The following is a 19223-nucleotide window of genomic DNA, read 5'->3' as shown; positions in this document are numbered from 1 at the left end:
GAGGATCTTGCATGTCTGCCCTTTGTCTTAAGAGAGGAGCTGTTTATTGTTAAGATCAGGTTTCGCAGAGAAATTCAACAAGTTACCCTTTACAGACCAAAATCTAAAACCCCAGTAATGATATAGTACATTTTCTACTGGTTCAAGTAGTTCTGGTCTATTTCTTTTTGCTCGTCTCAAAGTCAATACGTTTTTGGTTTAATGTCTGAAATAAGGTCTGTGGTTTTAACAGAAGCTCAAGACATTTTCAGGTGTCTAAATGAGACTACAGAGGTTGTTGGTCCACCTTTACAGCCTTGCTGTGTTTCTACTCACTTTCTGTCTCTATCTCTGTTATCTGATGATCTAAACATTTAAGTATCATAAACTTCTGTTGCTTACAGAGTTTATTTTTCTGCAATAATTCAAAACCCAATGAAAAAATCCCATTGGCTTTTTGTCGAAGGAACCAGGATGATGCTAACTTCCTGGCTGGACCACAAAAATACGTCATCCCTGCACCACTGTGTTGCACATCTTTACAGTAATCAAGTGGTTGGTTAAAAGTCCTCAGAATACCCCTTTTGTCCTCTTCCTCTCAGGAAAAATATTCAGTTAAACTACTACTGTATAGGTTAACTGATTAGTCATTTTGTCAATGAAATTAAAAATAGATTACTTGTTTAGTTGGACAAACAATCCAAAACCCAAATATATTCGACTTATTGTCGTGCAACTAAGAAAAGCAACAGTCAACACAATAGTTAGAGATTAATTTGTTAATTTGTTTCACCTCTACATGGGATGAATGTGTACTGGCTTGTATGTGTGGGTTTTTTTGCAGGTGTGGGTTGTTTGTCTAATTGTGCAGTTTGTTTCATTGTGAAACCATCATTACTCAGCATATGATCTCATTTCTGCACTCATGGAAAGGGTGCATTGCTTTGCATTGCATTGCATTGTGGTGAAATGTGAAGGTAATACTGCTTATAATCAGGATTACATTAGCCATGATTTGAAGACTTTAAAAACTTTAAAACACCATTGCAAGGTTTCTTCTAACCTTAACCCAGACTGGGAACAGGATAATATATGCTGGTCAGTACTGCTGGAGTAAATATTTGTTATACTTTCATGAATGAGACTAACTTAAGATGTGGAAAATTATGTCACTTGACTCGTCACACAGTGGCACTGTTGATGGGTGATTAAGGTCATTCAAATGTTGCTTTGGAGGTTACAGTACTACACAACACACTTTGTTTTTCTGAAGCTTTAAAGGCTCTGAAAACATTATTTCTCAGCCTCTTTCAATGAGCGGTGGAAACAAACATGACAAATCCACAAGTCCATTCAGACAGACCTGATAATTAAAACTAGAAAAAACCCTGAATGTTCTTTTTACTCTACGATTTTCTCCCGGGTTAAGTGAAGAAATCTTCCCATCTCTGCTGGCTGGCTGTTATCGCAAAGCACCTCACCCCTTTTTCATCTCACCTTTTGTTGAAGTTTCAGGTTTCAGGTCTTAAGTGTAGTGATAAGTGTGTGAAATGGGAATAAAGCCGAGATATTCTGCATGTAGTATGGGCTGCACACCTTACTCTGAAAGCTCCGACGTGCAGTTACAAAATGTTCAGTTTCTGCGTTTATGCAAAAACCACAGCAACCAAAGAGCTTTTTATTTTCTTTATTCATCCATCATTATCATTGTTAAAACTAATTAAACCAGTGCCTTTGTTGCCAAGATAAGAATTAATATGATGTGTGTGAGCAAAGAAAAAGTCTTTGTGCCCTGTGTTCAGTGATTAAACATGGTATTTACTCACTGCCTTTTCCCCTCAGTGTGCAGAGGAGATATCTTAATGCTTTTAAATTTGACATTTGCCTTTCAGTACTGTGTGTTACCATACAGTGTGAATGCAAATAATGCGTCAGCTGCTTTCCTGCTGCTCAGGTTGACCCACAGAAAGAGGAATGTTGGAATGAAGGGCGTATAAGTTGTTGTGCTGTTCTCACATTTGCAATGCAAACACTGCAGAGGCCATTACTTCAAACAAATACTGTGCAGAGGAGGAAAAACAGGCAGTAGTAAAATGTTGTATGAATATGTCTTATGTGTGTATCTTATGTATTTAAACTGAACTGACATATTTGGAACTAAATGTATTTATGGTGTTGCTTTGATTGTTTGTTGTGGCTCTCTGGGATGGTGTGAGGGATTATTTTTTGGCTAGGGTGTGGTAACGTCAGGATTGTGTTGCACCAGCTCCTCTTAAATTCATTACTAAGTCAGTGTGTTAAGGACTTTCTATTTTTTTAGGAGCTGCTCGCTAGTTTGGGGCCTGGACATTAAAACTTTCTCACTGTCTCAAGTCCCTTCAGAGAAGGATCAAATGGGGCCAAGAGCTAATTACTACATTCAGAGCATAATTATATTTGGAGATGACAGCTATGTAGATTTTTCACCTATGGTAATAATGAGAAAGAGAGATGAGATCAACTAAACTGACACTGTTGATAGCTCTCAGTCTCCTTTTTAGCTGTTGAGCTAATGTAACGTTAGCTAGTGTTATCAGGGTTTTCCACGTTAAAACATTTTCAGTCGACTACTTTCTCACTGTTTCAAGTCCCATCACTGACACTTTTTATAACATCATAACTATAATCTTAACAGCTGCTCTTGTGGTCGCCCAAGAACATCAAAGAAAAACATTGATTTTTAACATGAAACTGTTTTATTCAATGTTTTTTCTGATTTTAATTACTTAGTCTGTTTGTTTTGGAGAGGAGGAGACCTGTGTGGATAATTAATCTCCTGATAAAAATCTCCTGAACGATTGACACTAAAAGTATCCTAACCCAAAAACAAGCTAACGTGACATTAGCAGCAGCTAAGCTAACAGCCCACAGCCCCTTGCTGATGTCCTGTTTCCGCCAAAGAGCACTGGAAAAACACAGAATTTTAACAGGAAACTACTTTCTCTGTTTTTTCTAGTTTTAAAACCTCCTGAACTCTGAACACTGAAGGAATCTTAACCTACAATTGAAACACAAAGACTTGTAGAAGTTGTTTAACAATGCAATCAAACAGACTACTTCTGTCACACAGCACTTGTGGAAAAACCTGATGTTTTAGCTGGTAAAAACTTTGAAAAAATAAGTAATCACGTTCCTATGAAACATCCCTAGTGCTGTCCTGTCAACTATGTAGCATCACAATGAATCACAAGGTAATTGTATGTAAACATTTTGTAACAGCTAATCTCTAGATTGCAAAATGTTTAGTGACAAATAAATCTCCACTTAGTAAACATTTATATTATGATTAAACTACATTTAAACTTACACTTGCAAACTGTGGTTTTGTTGTCAGTGTAGTTGCCAGGCAATCGGTGGAGACTCATCCACATAAAAACCTCAAATGTTGGTTTTGCACTTTGGTTTTTGTACAGATTGAATAGACGAGATATGACATGTTAATTTGTGAGCGTTTGTGGAGCTGGTTGGTGTATCTTCAGTTCAGTCATTTATTTATCCCAGATGGGGAACTTGGCTTGCAGTCAACAAACATTTCATTTATTTAATCAGTTCATTTAGATGATATATGGCAGCTAGCAGTTGCATCAGGTTGTTTTTCCATTGAGAATTAGCATTAATTAGCATGAATTTAAATAGTAAAGCTTCACTTGAATTGGAAGGATGGAGGCTCCAGCCAAATCATGATGACATGTTAAGGTCAGAAGTGTTTATTGTATTTCCTGTTGAGTCATTATTAGAGCTCGAGTGCATCCTTTTTTTCTGTTCCAGACTGAAAACACATGTTGGTGTGTGTATGACAGAACACTGGAAAAATAAAAACCATGACGTACCATGATGATTTAAAGAAATAACACAGCCAGAAGCCTTTTTGCTGGCGGTGTGTTAAATCTGTGCTGTCAAAAAGAGTAATGAAACCAGCAGTTACACATTCAGCACTCACCCCTCACCTCCTCACTACCACTACACTTTCACACACTCTTTACCCCTACACACGACTCAGCACAAAGGTGTGTCAACTTATGGAGAGTAGCTGGAGGCTGGCAGCTGTGTTTATCTTGATTCTGTCTGTGGGTGGGCCTTTAACAGTGTTTGTCCAGGGGAGCACGATAACCACTGTGTCAGGACTGCACCTCTCTATGATTCATGTTTACTTTACCTTTCTCCGCCGGATGTCCTCTGTAGTGGTCAGTTATTGTTCCTCAGCAACAAAATAAATGAATCATACCGTTTTCATACGGTTTCTCAACCTTTACCGGCGTGTTTTTTAGTTTCCTGCATCCATAAAGTAGTCCAAAGCACTGACAACTTACGTATGCTCACTTAATTCATTAAAAATACTGTTTCACTTACATCTTAATTAGCAGTGGCTGAATCCCTCTCCCTCTCTTTGTGGATTGTATTATACATATGAATTGTTTTGTGTGATTGGTGTGTCAGACTCTTTGTTTTGTCTCTAACATTGTTTGTTGTGAAACTAAAGCTGGCGTTCCCCATCTTGTGTGTCTGTGCAGGTAGCCAATCAGACACTCCACACAGATAGGCCCGATCTCCCCGAGTGTTTCCAGCTGTCAGTCCTGTCATGGCTGCCCTGCATCTACCTATGGGCCGTCTGCCCGATCTACCTCTTCTATCTAAAGAGGAACAACAGAGGCTACATCATGATGTCCATTATGAACAGGTTCAAAACGGTGAGAGGGGACTTCATCCATTCATCAGTCCATTCATTCATTCATTCATTTTTTTCAGCCACTTCAGTGTAATCTGTAAACAGATAAGATGCATTTCCATGTTTTAAAATAACGTCAACAACCTTTTGAGACACTCATTAAGTTAAAAAAAGTAAAACAGTTGAACATATATTATTCTGTGTCTGACGATTCATTTTAATGAAGATTATATCAGATTATACCGTAGAAACTGTATGACAGTAAATATGAGTGGTTTTGAAACCTTGACCGGTAGCCAGCCCATGCCAACAATACTTGGCCAACAATGAGCACAGGCCTGGCCAAAAACACTTCTCTACCCTCTAATGTTGAACATTAACCACCTCTTTTACTTCCCTTTGTTTTTATAGTATTTTATGTCTTGTTTTCTTGTTATTTTTTCCCCCTCTGCTCTCTTCTCCCTTCACTGCTCTCAGGTTTTTGGTGTGTTGTTATGGATAGTGTGTTGGACAGATCTCTTCTACACATTCCACGAACTGCGGCAGGGGCTCAGCCAGCCGCCCATCTACTTCATCACCCCGCTGGTTCTCGGCGTGACCATGGTGAGGGTATAGAACGTCCATCCAGACACAGTTACACAACAGTTCACCTCCTGATAAGATGCCTCTGAATAGCTCTTGCTGCTCTCTGTCCATTGTTTTGTGACTTTGTTTATGGTTTATATGTTTAACATGTCATACCTATAAAAATCATTTTTGAATAAGTCATTTCGGATTTTTACATACGCAAACACAGGCTGATTCAGAGCACACAGTGAAGAGATAGTATCATAGGACAAAAGATCCTCGTCAAACCTGCATAACGACAAATATTCAAACACTTCTAGTAAGTCGGGTTTCTTTGCTGTCACGAAACTCTGTTCAAGGTTTTCCACAAGTACATCCAGCAACCAGCTTAGTGACAGAAGTTGTCAGCTTGATTGACACCAGGGAACATATACATACACAGAAGAAGCACTGATTCTCTATCCATTGCTAGAACTTGATTTGCCCTTGGTGTAAGGACCACATTGAACTACAGGTCTGAAAGAAACCTAGAAAACCTTTCAGCAGAAATGTAAGTGTAAGGTGTAAAGCTGTTTGCCTTTGTTGGTTGTGTTTGTCACGAACAAATCGCACAATCAAACAGTCGTTGACAGCTATTTCAAAGGAATTTAAAACAAATCTTATCTGATGCCCACAGATGTCAACCTATTTACTTTATTCATGTGCAGAAAGCATTATTAACGAGTTCAGGTAAGAATCAGGTTGTTATGTGTTCGCTCTTCTTTAAAAAGCTGGTGCTGTAGGTCAAACCAGAAGCTGTGCAAATAGAGACTTCACCATGTTCCCGCACGAAACAGGAAAATAATCTTCTATGGTGATGGAATATTTTATCAGTTCTATAGTCGTTAATATTGGCAAAACAAATACTGTATGGAGAAAATGTTTTCAGAGGAAATTTATGTTAGTCCATTCTTAAGGCACTTTTACACTAAATCAGACAGTTGGAACCAAAGCCAACTGAATTAGGTGATCTGAGGTCAGTTCCAGTAAAACATTCTGCACTTGCATGGAAAGAAAATTAATGTGTTCCTGTTATAATAACACCATTAATGGCTTTCTTTTTAGCTGGAGAATAGGCCAAACTGAAAGGTGCTATTGAAAAAAACATGGCAGCAGAGTATGAAAACATAAAGGTTCTGGGGAGAGTACAGCTGGTCTCTAACTGGACTGAAAACAAGTATTTCAAATTTTAAAAAAGCCTTTGGGGCCTTCAAGAATTTGTTAAAATGCTGGGTGGATGAGGCCGTCAGCAGAAAGGCTTGACAGACACTGGATGGATTTTGGTGATCCCCAGATTTTTCCTGTAGCGCCATCACCAGGTCAAGATTGAAAATTTTCCAGTAATTTCATAAGTTCATGACATTATTTGATCATAAACCAAATTCCCATCCTGTCAGCTGTGCTTAGCGCTAATTTAATCACATTTTTTTTTTTTTAAATGTTAGCATGCTAATATGCTAGTCTAACATGGGGGACATTGTAAATGTTATGTGTGCTAAACATCAGCATGTTAGCTTGTTATGTTGACTTGTTAGCTCAAAGTATCACTGTGTTTAAGTGATGCCTCCAACAATAGATTCATATGTTGTTCACTGTCACGGGTAAATGCAGGAATTGTATTCAGTACGCATTCTGTCTGGTATTGCTTCATTTTGTCACTGCTCCAGCGTGGCCACAATACAAACAAAACCAAAGCCTGTTTTAAATTACAGCAGTATGTAGTGTAGATGTTTGACTTGTTTTTACGTTACAGACATACCACAGCTCTCCTGGAGTTGAAGTCAGGTCACAAAAATCTCCTGGAGCAGCTCATGCAACTCAGCGCTCAATAGAGGAACTGTCAGCATGACTTGACCCAGTCAGACTCTGGGTTTACCTTACATGCCCTCAGTGATTCTGTCTTGGCTAATCTAACTCCAGTCTCTCCCTCTGCTCCCCCGCTCTCCTCTTCCACTCTCAGCTGTTGGCCACGTTTCTGATCCAGTTTGAGAGGTTACGTGGGGTTCAGTCCTCAGGGGTCCTCTTCATCTTCTGGTTCCTGTCTGTGCTGTGTGCCATCGTGCCTTTCCGATCCAAGATCCTGCAGGCCTCCAGCCAGGTGAGAGCACACCGTCAGCCCTCAAATGCCTTTTATATATCTGTCCTCAACTTGCTGCTGTTTCCTCACCACCTCCCCAAGATTCTTTTCCACCTACTTCGTGTCTCCTCACCTCCTTGTGCTCATTTTCCTCACTTTTCCGCCCTTCCCCCATCTTGCTGTCTCAGGAGTTTAGTTTGCAGTTTTACAGTTTGAGGAGGGGTCATCCCAGGGCGCGGCTAAGCGGAGAGTGAAGAGGGGTAACAGTAGGCTTGTTGTTTCCACACTTACATCACTTATCTCACACACCAGACAAACCTTGCAGTCTGCAAAGACAAGACAGCTGGCAAGTCTGTCAGGCTGGAGAAAAGACACAACCAGATGGGACAACACGGAGGAAAAAAAACACAGATATAAAATGTTAAATATGTATATCAGACAAAATCATATGCGTGGGTATTGATAGGGTAGAGTTGTGGATAAATAACAGTGACCCAGGTGATTGTTTGGCTAAGTGCTGAGAGTTCTGGCATCCAGAACTGTAGAGCTATAATCTACTGGATTACAAGACTCAAGATTACAAGATTAGTGACCTATTAAACATTCCTACTACAAAAGCTGAAAATTGTTGTTTTGAAACAAAACCAGTTATCTGTAAAATTCATAATTTAATTTCCAGTCGTAGTTTGTGAGAATATAGAGAATGTAGACTGAATACAGATTGTCTAGATTGTGTTCATAATCCGAAATATATGGTGGCCCTGACGGTCAAAGCACAACGACAATTCAAGAAACAAAATAGTATTTCAGACAATATGACATTTCTGAAATGTGTTTTCTGGAATGTTGTTGAGTTTTCTAAAATGTTGTGTTATGTGAAATGTTATTTTCTGACAACATTTCACAAAACACAAAAACACTTCAGAAAACGAAACAATTCAGAAAATACAACTGTATTTTAGAAAAAAAAACATTTTGGTTTTGTGAAATGTTTTCAGAAAACAAAACATTTCACAAAACAACAACTCAAAAAAACACATTCTTCTACACAAAACAGCATTTAAATAATCATGGTATTTCACACACTTTAATTTTTTGCAGTATAGTTTGGCAAACGGGCACACTTTCTCAACTTTGTTGTGAAAATTTGTGTTAACTGGTTTATGGTCAACAGTTAGAGTAAGGTTGTCTCTGATTAAAACATTGGTTCATATTGGTGTTTCTGTGCTGTGCAGGATAATCTGATTTATGGCTACGAGTGTCGCCCACTGCGACCTCAGAGGTTCTTTCTGATCTCTTTTTAACCACACACTACATTTACAGCCAACTCTCTGTTCACCAAACCATGTGCTGCCTGTGTGTGGGCGGGACTTCTGTTTTATCACTTCATAGCCAACTACACCTATCCGGTCTGCAGGTGTATGTCAAAGTGCAAAAGGTGTGTCTAACTATTGTTACAGCCTCTTTGGCATTAATCCTAAAAGCGTAGTCAATGCTGAAAATAACAAACCTCGAAGATAACTGAGAATTCCTTTTTAAAAGTCTTGTGCTGGGGTCAGTCCAGGCGACTGCAGAGCCCTGTGCTGCTATAATCGGGTTGATCCTGAAAATATGTCCAGACACATATGACTGTGAAAAAGACGTGATTTTGTGCTGTCAACGTTGATGCGTCTATTCATAATTGTCCTCAGCTGATATTGATGTTTGTGTTTCAGTGGAGGAGGGAAGAAAAGTGAGTGACTTCCCTGTGTGTGTGTGTGTGTGTGTGTGTGTGTGTGTGTCTGAGAACTCAAACGAATGGATGGAAGTTGACCTTTAGGACATTTGCATGCGTGAAAATATTATATTTAGCTACTGGGAATACTGCAAGTTATGCTCTTTTCCTTGTCACATGCACCCTGCATTGCTGTCATCCCTAGAAATTGTAAATTGTAATACTACTATCCATGCTGCATGCATTTTACAGTTTTAATATATACAAGTCAGACTTCTGCTTTATTGTTGTTTACATGTAGGCTATTATTTGACTGCTAAAAATATATGTCAGGTAGTTTTCCATATGGCAGGAATTCTTGAATTCTTGGTCGTCGAAAAAAATAAAAATAAAAAATAAGTCTAGCGTAAACTCTGGAGTATCATTCGTATCTCTCATACTTGCTACCCATGCCTAATTTGCCTGCATGTAAACAAGCTGCTTGACAGATTACGCCTGCAGCCGTACATCTGAATTGACCTCTTTGTGTGTTCATGTGTGTGTCTTTGTTTTACATTTCAGAGCGAAGTGACAGACAAGCTGCGATTCACCACGTTCTACTTCTACTTCAGCCTGGTGGTCTGCGAGTTGATCCTCTGCTGTTTCAATGAGAAACCTCCTCTCTTCTCCAATGTTGTCACAGACCCTGTGAGTCCTGCTGCAGTGTCCACCCACAATCCATGAAGACTGTGCTCTATCTGATTGTTAAGCTGTGACTGATGAAAACACTGTTTCCAGGTCCAACTTCGCAGAGATGCTGCAGTGCTGTGTCCTGTGCTAACGTTAACCAGCTAACCTAGCTAACGTAAGCTAACGTAAGCTCCAGTTAAAAGCAGGTACCCCTGATATAATCACAAACATCTTCATGTTTCAGTTATCAGTCCTTTTCTGTGCTGCCCAGCTAAGATGATTAAAGCTGGCCTTAGCTATCTATCTTCAGCGAAACAGATGGCAATATCTAGCTAATTATCAGCCAGCGGGTGCAAATATTAGCCAGCTAACCTAGCTAACGTTAGCTAAAAGCAAGTGCTCCTGATATTACCTGTAGGTTTTACAGGGTGTTTCTTGCTGTGAGTCCACATCTTCGTGTTTCGTTTTTTTTCTGTGCTCCCCAAAAATAGCAAAAAAAGCTAGATATGGCCATCTGTTTTCACAAGGATAGCCAGCTAAGGCCAGCTTTATTTGCCTTAGCTGGGCAGCACAGAAAAGGACTCACAACTGAAACATGAAGATGTGGGCTCATAGCAAGAAACACACTATAAAACCATAGCTTATATCAGGGGTACCCACTTTTAACCAGTGGGTGCCAACCGATGCTAATGTTAGCTAGGTTAGCTGGCTAACGTTAGCACCTGCTGGTGTCAAACTTTTTTTTAAAAATTACTAATCAACTGCAGCCATTTATTCCTCTCGTTCTCATCACAAGGAAAGTGGTAAAATGACACATGAATAATCTTAGAAACAGGAGAGCCTTGGAGAAGTTGGACCTGGAAACAGTATTTTCGTCGGTCTTAAGGAGGATATGTTATATTCCTGCTGACTCTGTACGCTCAGTGTTCTGAGCAGCTGAAAGTCTGAGTGTGCTCTGGGGCCACTCCACACTTGTTAAAGCAGGTCACACACTCTCATTCGTACACAGAGAACACGGTTGTTTCTTGCTGCTCACAGAAGTATGTCCTCCTTATCCTTGTTTAACCTCTCTGGCCTATTTTCCTGCACATTTTTCAATTTCTCCTCAGAATCCCTGCCCTGAAACCACAGCGGGTTTTCTCTCCACCATGACATTTTGGTGGTTCACAAGGTAGGTGCACCCAACATCAACACACCCAGAGTTTGTTGTATATATGGTGTTTTAGTAATTACCAGCAATTATTAAGTTCTGTATATTGAGCATTGAGCCTGTTCATTCACTGTTCATTCATGTAATTAATAAAAAATTAAAATACATTACAATATAATCCATCTTCATAACTATAACATCTCAGGAGAGACTTGAAGGAATTTATTCAAATTTGACGCAAACGTCCACTTAGACTCAAGGATGAACTGATAAGAATTTGGTGTTTAAAGGTCAAAGGTCAAGATCACTGTGTTGTTATAAAACACGTTTTTACCCATACCTTAAGAATTCATATGCTAATCATGACAAAATGCCACGTAGATGTCTGATAGAGTGGTCCTAAAACCAGGAAGTAAGTTAGCATGTTAGCACTTCCTGTTTCCTCGTCCCAAAGTCAGTGGGTTTTTGGTTAAATGTAAATAAAGTCTGTGGTTTTAACACAAGCTTAGGTTCTCTTCTACGACATAAAATATGTCAGAAAATCCTCCACTTTTTTTAAAGCTTTTATGTGTCTTAAAAAAGGCGTTGCAAACAAGTGGCTAAATGAGACTACAGAGGTTGTCGACATTGTAAAACCGCACACGAACATTGATCTAGTTCTTACGATAAATCGATCGCTAGCCCCTGAACTGAATTGAAATCGTATCCTAGCAGACTTTGTGCTATCGGCAAACATTGTATTGTCTGTTGAATCAGTATAATATTGTGTCATGATGAAACATTATTTGATATAATGTCTTTTAATATGTCTTTTAATATAATAATATAGGGCTCCCTACAGTAACATCTACATCAACACAGAATAATCGTAGAATTATACTTTGATAATTACAGAAAACAGCTTCTACCTCTAAGAAGATTTTGTCGTTCTCTTCTGATGGAAGTACAGCATCTTTTTATTTTGCTCTGTAAGCCAATCTCCCCCTTGTGCTGGAAAATACATCAAGACAGTTTCCGGTGGAATCTGATCCACTTGTACATAATGATGATTAGCAAATCCAGGAAACTCAATTAAGTGGAAAGCAATTCTTATTAAGTTGTCTCTGAGATAAAAGGGTTTAGTATCAGAATCAAATTTTAGCCACGTACAAGAAAAATACTGAAATGGAGACTGAAAACTGTTTAGGCGAGGTCTCATTTGTTTACAATAATCATACTTGTGACTGTTTTGAATTGTTTAATGTACCAGATTGAATTAAACTGCAGTTTCTCTTCCTCTCTCTCAGTATGGCCATTAAAGGCTACAAAATGCCCCTGGAGGCCAAAGACCTGTGGTCTCTGAACCAGCGTGACAGCTCCAAGATGATGGTGCCCAAACTCCTCAAAGAGTGGGAGAAGGAACAGGCCAAAGCCAAGAGGTGTGTTTGTCCATTTCACTCGCATAAAAGCTTCACTGAGTCTGTGAAATAAAAACAGTCACTATGTTTACTCACAGAGGCTGCAGGTTACTGGGAGAAATCAGGTTAAAGCTGGAAACCGGAGAACTGCTATAACCTGGATACTTTAAGATGCACAGCTGGTCAATAATCAGATTTATCCACCACAATATTTTAGAGCTCAGGCTGGTTTATTATAAGTGTGTTACTGACATACGATGCTGCAGCTTCAAAAGCCTTTTATTTTGTTCTCCTGGTTCAGGAGCAGCTGTACTGACGATACAACGAGAGACCAGACTCTGTAGTGAGGATATAGGACAATGTATTTATTGGGGTCACAGAATAATACACGTTTGATTCTCTTGTGAATATTTCAAACAGGACGATATATGTGGGGCTCAAGTTGCAAAATACCAAAAGTTGGAAACTGTCCATGGGTATTAACGGAAATTAACTGGAATAAACTGGAAATTTGCAAAATTGCAATTTAGTTTGTAACAGGGAACTTAACTGTAGTTAAAAACATCTTGCAGCATAATCTTGGTTCAAAACAATATATTTTTATTCAACATTCATGTTTTTTTGTTGTTCAATGAAGAAATTAATTAGTTTTACTCTCAAATAAATGAGTCAAAAATGTCATTTTTCAAATTTGTTTGCAGGTGTGTCTGCTTATGACAAAACTGTTTATAATGTTTATATTTATTTTTGTATATTATGTTTGTATAAATTACCAACAGAAAAATTCCACGTTAATTCCCATATATTCCAGTTAATTCACGTGAATTCATTTTAATTCCCACTGAAAGTTAAAAACTTATAATATTTCCAAAATTCTCCATCGTAACTTCCCATGGAAAAGTTTCTGCAAAGTGTCTGGAAATTTACCTGAAATTTTGCCACCCTATGTTGCGACTGACTGAAAATAAACTACAGTGTGTGTGTTCATGATAGTGAAGGAACATGTGACTCAGAGCAACAGTGTGGTGCATTGATTTGTTTTTAACAGTTTTTCACAGCTCTGTGGCACGGAGGAATAACACACATCAGGCTTTAGATTACCAAACATTAGAGTTTCTTGTATCTTGTTTTTTGTTTAAATTACATTTAGATATGAGGTTAATGCAGAAAACCAACTTTCCAGGTTACTTTTACGTATGTAAACCAACTGAACCACATTCCGAAACATGGTTTTAAACAAATAAGTGTGAGGTAAATCCAATTTCCAAAGAGAAATGTTCACTTTGATTCACACACGTCTAGAAAACGCTCCTTTCAAAAATCCTGCCGTTGTCGGCTTCCCTGCCTTTAACTTCCTCATCAGAGCATAGAGAGGAGAGGATGTTGTGTTAGAAGGCTGGGCTTTTTCTGTGTGGTTGTATATGTGCATGTGTGTGCAGGCGTATGTTGTTGCACAAGTGAAACCATCAGCATGTTTTTTTTTTTTTTTCCAATCACTATGAAACAGGCACCACTTCTGTTGCATATTTACTTTAAAGAGCTGTGGGTTTAGCAGCCTGGCCACTCAGCGGCTGTGCTACTTCAGCAAATTCACGCACAAACACACCACAAGTCGTCTGAACTCTGACCTCCAGCGGGCTGCTTCCTCTCTCTCTCAGCTGCAGTTTTTCCTGTCACAGTTTCATTGAGCTTTCTCACTTGAGAGCAACTTGTAAAATGATAGGGTGGGGGGGCGTTGGAAACCTGTTTGGCATTAAGCTGAATTCCATCACAGTTGTCCGGTTGAACTGTAGTCGCCAATTAAATGCACTGCTGGAATCCGACTCCTGCGCTTTAAGCTGGTATTAGAATAGACTTTGTGTAAGTTTGCAAAACATTCCTTTCACTGAAAACTTGAAGCATTTCTTGCATTATGTCTCACTGCCTCAGGTCCTTCAAAACAAAACAAAATAACATGCTTTCAACATGTAGTTTATTACACTGACTGCCAGTAAAACACACCAGGATTGTTTTCCTGTAATCAGCTACAGGGCCTTCCATGAGGCCTTTCATCGATGTCTGATTTATTGTTGGTGTCACTGTATAAAACGTGAGTACGTTATGATGAGAGTTCCCAATCCTCAGGTGTCCTACCCACAAATGACTTCCCAAACTCTCCATCCACAGCGAACAGAACCTGTCCAGCCAGGCCGTGTACTCCAAGCCACCACCGCCGTCGACCACCAACCACATCGCAGGAGGCGGTGGGGGAGGCGAAAGCAGCCCGGAGGAAGTTGAGGTGCTGCTGTCCAATCAGAAAGCCGCTCCCCGCCAGCCGTCCTTCCTGCGTGCCCTCATCAAAGCCTTCGGGCCCTACTTTCTGATCGGCTCGGCCTACAAGCTCCTGCAGGACATCATCACCTTTGTCAACCCTCAGCTACTCAGGTAAAAAATCCTATTTTCAGGACATCTTTATTTGCATTTTGTGTTTATGTTTTTGCATGCTTGTTTGCTTTATCCAAAGCATGTTAGCTGTCTTTATTTAAAAACCATGGGGCCCTTGTTCAGGATGCAAAGTTGTTATGTAAATATGTTTCTAATGGCCCAGGGGGAGGGAAGTCTAGTGACAGAAGCTGTCGTGTGAAAGCCTTGTCTCCATGTATATGAGAGAGATAAGCTGTCAGATATGTTTCACCACAGTTTTCCTGTTTGTCTTTTGTTATCATCATGTTGTTGGATAATGTTGATTAGTTTCTGCTTTGTCACCGTTGTATAATTTTCTCTCACAGAACTTATTTGATATTATATCTTACCCATGTAATATTAAGAAACCATGAGGAACTTTAGTAGCCACAGATGATGGTAATTTTATAGCATCAAAAAAGAAAAAATCCCAGGCACTCTTCTGGCAAAAATAGATGAAATTCATAAAATCATGGGTGCATACATGCCTCGGCACCCTGAGGAAGGCTGTTACCTCTGCATGAGGGTTATTACTCTGCTCTTTTAACATGTATGTGTCCATGATTTTATCAATTTCATATTTGAATAAAGGCCTTTTAACTTTTTTTGCCCAAAAAGCGCCTTGGATTTTTTCTTTTTTGAATTTGTTTTTTGTTAAAGTAATGTATGTTTATTATTAAACAGTATCATGACAATCTACTAGACTTTCTGTTTTTGTGTAAAGTCTCATTGCAGTGTTCTTACCAGACTGTTTGAGGAAGGTGGACAAGGTGTTATTAGCTGATTTAACAGAGTCATGAAAGAATTTTTCCATATCAAATGTTTAGTGTTGTTTTCTTTTTAGTTGCACTGAAATAGCTCTCTGCTGAATGCTATGTCCAGATAAGATCATTTGCTGATGCTAAAACAATAAGCTCATCATAATGCCAGAATTTCCATTGAGCCCAACCCACAATTTGTTTGTGTGAACTCACGCAAAGATTTTACATGCAAAGAGGGCACATTTTCTACAGACCAAGACTTCTTTCTGTGTCGATACTTTTATAGGATGCTGATCTCATTCACGAAACAGAAAGGAGTTCCTGATTGGTGGGGTTATTCGCTGGCCTTCCTCATGTTCTTCACAGCTTTTCTGCAGACCCTCATCCTCCACCATCACTTTCAGTACTGTTTTGTCACCGGCATGAACGTACGCACAGCCATCATCGGAGCTATCTACAGAAAGGTGTGCAAGAAATTCACAAAACTCAAAAAGCACATTTGACTGTAGAAAAGACATTTATAACAGTTGCTCGTTGCTCTGCAGGCACTGGTGATAACCAACGCTGCCAAACGTTCCTCGACGGTGGGAGAGGTCGTCAACCTGATGTCTGTTGACGCACAGAGGTTCATGGACCTCACCACCTTCCTCAACATGCTGTGGTCTGCTCCTCTTCAGATCATGCTGGCGCTTTATTTTCTGTGGCAGGTCCGTGCACAAATTATACATGAATTACAGGAAATTTCACTTTATCTCTGAATCATTTCTCTGGAACAAACTCATGAATAAATTGTAGATAGTTAATAACAAGGTATTTCCTCAGTCTCTGATAAACCAAGACACATCTAAATAACTTTAATACATCCACACTGTTGGTGCTAAACAGCAGAAACGAAACATTTAGTAAGTAAAATTACCAATGATCAACTACAATTTATTGAAATAAATGTCGTTAATCTAAACAACCAATAAAAGCATCTCAGAGATCTACATTTTTCGTTGTAAGGAGCAATGTGTAAACCTTTTGGCTTGATAACATGGGCGCACATTTGCTTTATCTGTATTTATTTAGAATGACATTTTATCATGATTTACTTACTGTGTTGTATTTGACAGAACCTCGGTCCATCTGTTCTGGCTGGGGTGGCTGTCATGATCATGCTGATCCCTTTTAATGCCGTCATCGCCATGAAGACCCGAGCCTACCAGGTACCATCAGTCAAACTAAGACTGAGTGGAACTACAACAGTTATAGAAGCATATTGTGTTATTATTTTACAATTTGTTTCTATTTTTTAACACTTTTATAAGTTATTCCAAGAGTTATTTTTAAAAAAGCAGAAAATAGGATACAGCTCATTGTAATAATAACCTTCAGTTTCAGTGTCAAAAATGTAATTTGGTTTGCATCTTTGTCCACTCTTCCCTGTTTTTGGTGTTCATTTCCTCATCTTCATCCTCATCCTCCTCTTCTTCTTCTTGCCCAGGTGGAACAGATGCAGTACAAGGATGAACGCATCAAGCTGATGAACGAGATCCTGAACGGCATCAAAGTCCTAAAGCTGTACGCCTGGGAGAACTCCTTCAAAGAAAAGGTCCTGGCCATTCGGCAGAAGGAGCTCAACGTGCTGCGTAAGACGGCCTACCTGGGAGCGCTGTCCACCATGGCCTGGACCAGCGCCCCTTTCCTGGTAGGCTCGATCCACATGTCTGGATGCTGGCTTTCTTTGCCTTTCTAAAGATGACAACATAAGTGTCAGTGCTGTTGTTTGCCAGTTAGGAGTCTCCCCTCAGGCAGCCTTCATAAGCTCATAAGTCATGTTTTACGGCTGTAAATACAATTCGGCAAGTATTCAGATAGCCTAGTTTGTGGTCAGAAATTACAAAGGAGCTTTATTTGAAACCATTTTTAGAAACCTGCTGATAAAGGGCTCCTTTGTGTAGAAACCGTAGGAGGAAGAGAATATTGGGGTCAGTTTTGTGTAAATAAAACATCTTGGCACCATAGGCATTAGGAGTCTCCCAGTTAAGTGGTTTTAGCCCCCAATTTTGAGTCTTTTAATTTCATTTGCCAAATCAAAGTCAGATTTAATATTTATTTTGTATTAAATTTTAATTTTCTTAAATGATACGGCTGCACAGTAGACATAGAAAGATGTTTATGTGGCTAATTTACTAACAAATAGATGCTTATTTACACATCCAGCAGTTATGGAACAACATTATCATTCATTTGGAATTAATTTATCTTCTATTTGGTGCTGAGTGTACAGTGTTTTTTTAGAGTTAAGAGTAGAAAACAGTGTTATGTCAATGTCATTTTTACTTAGTGTTGCCATACAGTTGCCATTAATAGTCAAACTTTATCCAAGGATACACGTGCTGTTAGCAGTACAGAGCTAATGTACCACTAAAGCTAAAGCTAGCCATAAAAGCTTAGCTCCCAAAAAAGTAAAGTATTTCCTCACATCAGTGACAGCTGCCTATAATGAGTGAATATATGCCTCTGTAGTGAAATGTAAAGCACCTGTTGAGGACTGTTAGCTTAGCTGCTGCTAAAGTTACGTTAGCTTGTTTTTAGGTTAGGATGAGCTGAAATATCCACACGGTTCTCCTCCTCCTCTCTAAACAAAAAGACTAAGTAATTAAAATCAGCAAAAACACTGAATTAAGTAGTTTCATGTTAAAAATTTGTGTTTTTCCGGCGCTCCATGACAGGCACAGGACGTCAGTAAGGGTCTGCAGGCTGTTAGCTGAGCTGCTGCTAATGTTAGCTTGATTTTAGGTTAGGATGTCAGCTGAAGTTTTTTTAATATCCGGCCAACAGCTGCCACATTTTTTTTTTTAATGATTAAGAAATGGTGGTTAAACATTCTTGTGACTGGCCCCTTTATCAACCTGACAACACCAGAGACAGTGGGCAAATAATTTACTGCAAAGCAAAGCTCAGGTGCACATGCCATAGCAACATTACACACCACTGTTCATCCACCTACTCCTCGTCTACCGACCTAAATCATAAAGTCACTGTACCTGCAGTATGTAATTAAACTACTGGTTGTTTTGTGGTCTTAACATGTTTTATTTGTGTGTGTATCAGTGATTAAAATCCCTGTAGTGTGGTGAATATCATCAGCTGTTAATACTGCGGTCATTGATGAAGCACTGGTTGACTCAGATATTAATGTGTGTGAGTGCCCTGTTTGCTGCTGTGTTTCCCAGGTTGCCTTGACAACATTTGCCGTGTATGTGACCGTGGATGAGAATAACGTCCTGGACGCGGAGAAGGCCTTTGTGTCGCTCTCACTCTTCAACATCCTCAGGTTTCCTCTCAACATGCTCCCCCAAGTTATCAGCAGCATGGTGCAGGTGGGAACTCTTCTTTTTTCTTTTCTTTATCTTTTTCATCTTCCTCTCCTGCCTGTGTTTGTTTAGCAGGTTTCACTGAGTGCCCGTGTGTTTTTTAAATGTCTTTTCAGACCAGTGTCTCACTGAAGCGAATCCAAGGTTTCCTGAGTCATGATGAGCTGGATCCAGATTCAGTCGACAGAAAGAACACAACCACAGGTACATTTAACCATGCTCCTCCTTTGTTCTAATGTTTTGTTCCACCCAGACCAGCTTCAGTTTCTAAACGTCTTCTAGACTATAACTAAGTCCAGTTGCTTTCGATTAAACCTTTCCTTGGATCCCTGCTGTTTCATTCAGTGTTTGGTCACGTGAC

General features: G+C 39.4%; 1 protein-coding gene across 3 annotated transcripts in view; it reads left to right on the top strand.

The window, feature by feature from the left end:
* abcc3 (ATP-binding cassette, sub-family C (CFTR/MRP), member 3) overlaps positions 1-19223 on the top strand; it is a 40758-nt gene that overhangs the window by 7814 nt on the left and 13721 nt on the right. For all 3 annotated transcript variants that reach the window (XM_018678605.2, XM_018678606.2, XM_051069669.1), the window contains exons 2-14: positions 4530-4706; positions 5162-5287; positions 7251-7388; positions 9643-9768; positions 10860-10921; positions 12187-12318; positions 14464-14721; positions 15787-15964; positions 16046-16207; positions 16616-16708; positions 16987-17190; positions 18722-18868; positions 18979-19066. In XM_018678605.2, the coding sequence (XP_018534121.1) occupies positions 4530-4706; positions 5162-5287; positions 7251-7388; positions 9643-9768; positions 10860-10921; positions 12187-12318; positions 14464-14721; positions 15787-15964; positions 16046-16207; positions 16616-16708; positions 16987-17190; positions 18722-18868; positions 18979-19066 (1891 nt within the window). The remainder of the gene's footprint in view (positions 1-4529; positions 4707-5161; positions 5288-7250; positions 7389-9642; positions 9769-10859; positions 10922-12186; positions 12319-14463; positions 14722-15786; positions 15965-16045; positions 16208-16615; positions 16709-16986; positions 17191-18721; positions 18869-18978; positions 19067-19223) is intronic.

This window comes from Lates calcarifer, unplaced genomic scaffold, assembly GCF_001640805.2.
Source record: "Lates calcarifer isolate ASB-BC8 unplaced genomic scaffold, TLL_Latcal_v3 scaffold_8_19, whole genome shotgun sequence".
NCBI lineage: Eukaryota > Metazoa > Chordata > Actinopteri > Centropomidae > Lates > Lates calcarifer.
This window is presented reverse-complemented; position numbering and strand designations above follow the sequence as displayed.